Source organism: Theobroma umbraticum, unplaced genomic scaffold, assembly GCF_002168275.2.
Source record: "Theobroma umbraticum cultivar Fairchild unplaced genomic scaffold, ASM216827v3 scaffold_239.1, whole genome shotgun sequence".
In the NCBI taxonomy this organism is placed as follows: Eukaryota; Viridiplantae; Streptophyta; class Magnoliopsida; order Malvales; family Malvaceae; genus Theobroma; species Theobroma umbraticum.
Window position 1 is genome coordinate 502,105 of NW_018397273.1, and position 4,375 is coordinate 506,479.

Consider the following 4,375-nt stretch of genomic DNA (forward strand, 5'->3'; position numbering starts at 1 on the left):
AAGTCTATGAGGGACTCTCTGACTATTCTAAGCAAACTAGGCAGGCGTACAGTGACAAGACAAGTGGAAAGGGGCCCTGCTTGATAAAAGTATTACAAGAGGGAAATTCAAATTGTGGAGCCCAGGTAATTAATTCAAAATTTGAAAGATCTGAAGATGGTAAGGAGAATTCACAAAATTGCCATGATGTGATTGTTCGGGCCAAATTGGGAAGAAATGATATAAAAAGCCCAAGGACAAGGTTAGAGGCTCAGTTTGAAGAGGCCTGTAGTAGTAATGAAGAGGTACAAGTGAGAAAGCCCAAACTAAAAAGATCCTCAAGTCACAATACAAGATGGTCTGATACAACCAGTGAAGGAAATGGGATCCCGGCACACAATTACAATGAAAGTGTTGGGCCTAAGGAAAGGCAAGAAGAAGATAAGGAGCCGAAGTTCGCAAGTCAGGAGGGCAAAAGGCATAACCGAAAAGGGGAGCATCAGGGAGAACTGTAAGGGACCAAGGTAGCAACGATTGACGACAGGCAACTGGGGAAGGAGAAATGCAAAACTAAAGGGAAAGAGTTGACTTATGCAGGTAGCGACTCGAGTAAAGTGGTAGAAAGTGTGGATGATGAATTGACTTTGGGAGAATTAGTGAATAGATTGAGCGCAAGGAGGGAAAAAAAGCAAAGAAAAGAAAAAGCAGGATCAAACGAAAGAAAAAGAAAGACTGGCAAATCAAACAAACTAAGGAAACAGGGTGTAACGAGCAAAAAGACCCCAAAGACTCAAAGGGAAACTTCCTCGACCAAACTTAACAGAGGCACAAAGGAAGATTTGAACAGAGAGGAGTTGATTAGCTCTACGAAAGCAAGTACTAGACTGTGGAGAGTCAATGAAAATAGAGAATAATCAAGTTTCGGTAACAGACTCTGATATAGCTTTCCGCAATAATCTCAACTGGAATGAAGCTGAGGTGACTTGGGAGATAGGAAGCAGAGTGGGGATAGAATTCTAAGCAAACCGTAATGTTGTGATAAGGGCTTTGAATGCTTTAGGCATTGAAGCCAGCAAACAGACAAGAGGATGAGTTTGGGAGGTGATCGAGTGATAAGGGGGCTTTCTATTCTATGATTAATGTCGTGACTTGGAATATCAGAGGAATGGGAGGGGGAGAAAAGAAGAAGGCCTTGAAGAAGATTATAGGAAGCTACAAACCTAATATGGTATTTATCCAAGAAACTAAGCTGCAAAAAATCAATAAGAACGAATTTGAGAAAGTTTGGGGAAAAGACAAAATCAAAGGGCATGCTATTTTGGCTGAAGGAATGTTAGGGGGATTAATAAGCATCTGGCAAGAGGAACTCTTTGAGGTGGAAAGCATTGTGGATAATAGGAACTTCATCTTGTTGAAGGGAATTATCAGAAAATCACAAACAAAATGTGGCTTTGGGAATATATATGCACCCAATGATGAAGGAGACCGAGGGGTGCTATGGGAGAGATTAAAAACTGAAATGGAGAATTTTGAAGGGGAATGGTGCCCGGAAGGAGATTTCAACGCTATTAGAAGTGACGAAGAAAGAGTTGGAAGGGGAAACATTGAACGATCAGTTGCAAGCTTCAATGATTTCATTCATGAGATGAGACTCACCGATCTGCCATTAATTGGAGGTAAGTTCAGTTACTGCAACTACAGAGAACAGACTGCATTTAGCCGGTTAGATAGATATCTCATTGATGCTAAGCTGATTGGGGAGAATAGTAATATGCTTCAAAAGTGTATTCCAGTGTTTTTGTCTGATCATGTCCCAGTACTGTTGGAAAATGGATTGTTTGATTGGGGGGCTAAGCCTTTCGAATTTTTTAGTCATTGGAAAAAGTGAAGCTAGTTTCCATCAAACGGTCAAAAATTATTGGGGATCACAAAAAGAAAGTAGCAAAAGGAGGGGAGGAGTTTGGCAAAAACTAAGAGGGCTGAAACCAGTCTTGAAGAAATGGCAAAGAGAGACATTGGGAGATTCTCAAGCTAAAATCATTAGGCTTGAAGAAGAAATGCAGGGATTGCATGAGAATTGGCAACATAGGGAGAATAGTGAGGAGATAAGGAGTGTAGTTATTGAAAAAAGAGCTGAGCTGTGGAGGTTATACAAAATTCAAGAAAGAGAATGGCAACAGAAGTCATGAACAAAGTGGATTGTTGATGGAGATAGAAATAGTAGGTATTTTCATGCTATTGCCTCAGCTAGGAGAAGGGGAAAGTTTATGGGAAAAATTGGAGTGGGAGGCACAATGTATGTAAAACCTGAGGAAATAAAAAAAGAGATTGCAGACTATTTCAAAAGTTTTTATGAGCAGCAAAGGGTGATGAAACTAAAAAACATCCGACGTGAATTTAAACAGTTGAGTGATCAATCAAAATAGTTTCTGGAGAGGAATTTCACTGAAGAAGAGGTATGGGATTCAATATGCAGCTGTGATGGAAATAAAGCATCGGGGCCGACGGGTTTAACTCGAACTTCTTCAAGAGCCAATGGGAAGTAATCAAGGAAGATGTCCTTGCTTTCTAGAAGGAATTTTTTGATAAGGGGAAATTTGGAGAGGGGATTAACAACTCTTTCATCATACTCATCCCTAAGGTCTCAAATCCTTCACTTATCAATGAATTTAGACCAAGAAGCCTCGTAGGGAGCATCTACAAGATAGTGGCTAAAATGTTAGCAAATCGATTAAGGATGGTGACTGGGGAGGTGATAGGGGTCAACCAATTCGCGTTGACTAAAGGGAGGTAAATATTGGACTGCGTTCTAATTGCCAATGAGATCATTGATATGCTGAAAAAAGAGAGAAAGGGCGGCCTTATGTTCAAGATTGATTTTGAGAAAGCTTATGATTGTGTTGACTGGGAATTCCTTGAGCTGATTATGGGGAAGATGGGATTCGGGGAAGGATGGAGGGGATGGATGAGAGAGTGCTTATCAATAGCCAAAGTATCCGTTTTAGTTAATGGGACTCCAACTCTGCCTTTCAAAATGAGGAGAGGGCTTCGACAAGGCTGCCCTCTCTCCCTGCTTTTTTTCAACATTGTGGTGGAATCTTTTAGTAGATTGATGTATAGAGCTGAAGAAGAACGTCAGGTGGAGGGCATTAAAATTGGAAACAATGGGTTGTCAGTCTCTCATCTTCAATTTGCGGGTGACACTTTAGTGTTTTGCCAGCCGAGACTTGAAGACTTAATAAACATTAAGAGACTGCTAAAGTGCTTTTAGTTGGCTTCTGGGCTAAAAATTAACTTCCTGAAAAGTAGCTTGACGGGAATAGAAGTTGAGGAGAGTTTTATTGTTGACTGGGCTAACAGCATTTCTTGTAAGGTTAGTTCTCTGCCTTTTATTTATCTGGGACTTCCATTGGGCAACAATAATAGATCTATCCTCACATGGAAGCTGGTCATCAATAAAGTTGAGGAACGCTTGGTGGGGTGGAAATAAAAAATGCTCTCAATTGGGGGAAGAATAACGCTTCTTAAATCTGTTATTGCTAGGCTCCCTCTTTATTATATTTCCATCTTCAAAGTTCCTGCAGGAGTAAAGAAAGAACTTGATAAAATTTAGAGGAGGTTTTTTTGGAGTGGAATGGAGGATAAAAGAAAAATCCACTATGTTTGTTGGGAAAGAGTTTGTAATTACAAAGAGAATGGGGGGCTCGGGCTCATTGATATTGAATTAAGAAACAGAGCATTATTAACTAAATGGATCTGGAGGTATGGGAGGGAAAAATCAAGTTTGTGGAGGAGTGTTATAGTGGAAAAAAATCGAGAAGATCCCAATAGCCTCTTGCCGCCAGTTGAGAGAAACAGGAGAATGTCAACTATCTGGCAGAATATTATCTCACCCCTATCCCCTACTAATATATTTTTCTTCCAGGTTTCTAACAAGTTTTTTAATCTGGTGGGGAATGGCAGTAGAATTTTGTTCTGGTCTGAAGAATGGATTGAAGGAATCATATTGCAACATGAGTTTCCGAGGATTTATGCTCTAGCTCCTAACAAAGCAGGGAGAATCAAAGAGTACGGGAACTGGCAAAACAATGAATGGAAATGGGAGGTCCAATTGAGAAGAAGAATTTTTGGGTGGGAGGAGGAGCAGTGGAGGAACTTCACCAATTTATTGGAAGATATTCAACTTTGTGCTGATATGCCTGACACCATAGTATGGAAAGGCACCCCTTTAGGAGGCTATTCCGTAAAGAATTTCTGCTCACAATACCTTAAAGATGACACCAGTAGAGATAATATGTGGAAGAGTCTGTGGGTTAATTTAGCTCCCTTCAAAACAGAGATTTTTGTGTGGCAGGTTCTCCAAGGGAGGGTGGCTGTTAAAGATGAGCTTGTGAGA

The 4,375-nt window shown here is 40.5% G+C and overlaps 2 protein-coding genes across 2 annotated transcripts in view; both read left to right on the forward strand.

Annotated features, from left to right (window-relative positions):
• Positions 1–876: 876 nt before the first annotated feature.
• LOC149526427 (uncharacterized) lies at positions 877–1,867 on the forward strand. Its single transcript, XM_089785397.1, has 3 exons — positions 877–957; positions 1,040–1,080; positions 1,141–1,867. The coding sequence occupies exons 1-3, from the start codon at positions 877–879 to the stop codon at positions 1,865–1,867; spliced, it is 849 nt and encodes a 282-aa protein (XP_089641523.1).
• A 975-nt stretch (positions 1,868–2,842) lies between these two features.
• Positions 2,843–4,375, forward strand: part of LOC149526428 (uncharacterized) — a 2,041-nt gene continuing 508 nt past the window's right edge. The window contains exons 1-3 of the mRNA XM_089785398.1: positions 2,843–3,118; positions 3,251–3,352; positions 3,905–4,369. Coding sequence (XP_089641524.1) covers positions 2,843–3,118; positions 3,251–3,352; positions 3,905–4,369 — 843 coding nt within the window. The remainder of the gene's footprint in view (positions 3,119–3,250; positions 3,353–3,904; positions 4,370–4,375) is intronic.

What these genes read in the sequence shown, in the direction of transcription:
- LOC149526427 (XM_089785397.1), top strand. Translation starts at nt 877, where the DNA reads ATGAAAATAGAGAATAATCAAGTTTCGGTAACAGACTCTGATATAGCT. An exon ending in TCAACTGGAATGAAGCTGAG is followed by an intron (nt 958 to 1,039) that starts GTGACTTGGGAG and finishes TGAATGCTTTAG; the next exon opens with GCATTGAAGCCAGCAAACAG. An exon ending in CAAGAGGATGAGTTTGGGAG is followed by an intron (nt 1,081 to 1,140) that starts GTGATCGAGTGA and finishes TTGGAATATCAG; the next exon opens with AGGAATGGGAGGGGGAGAAA.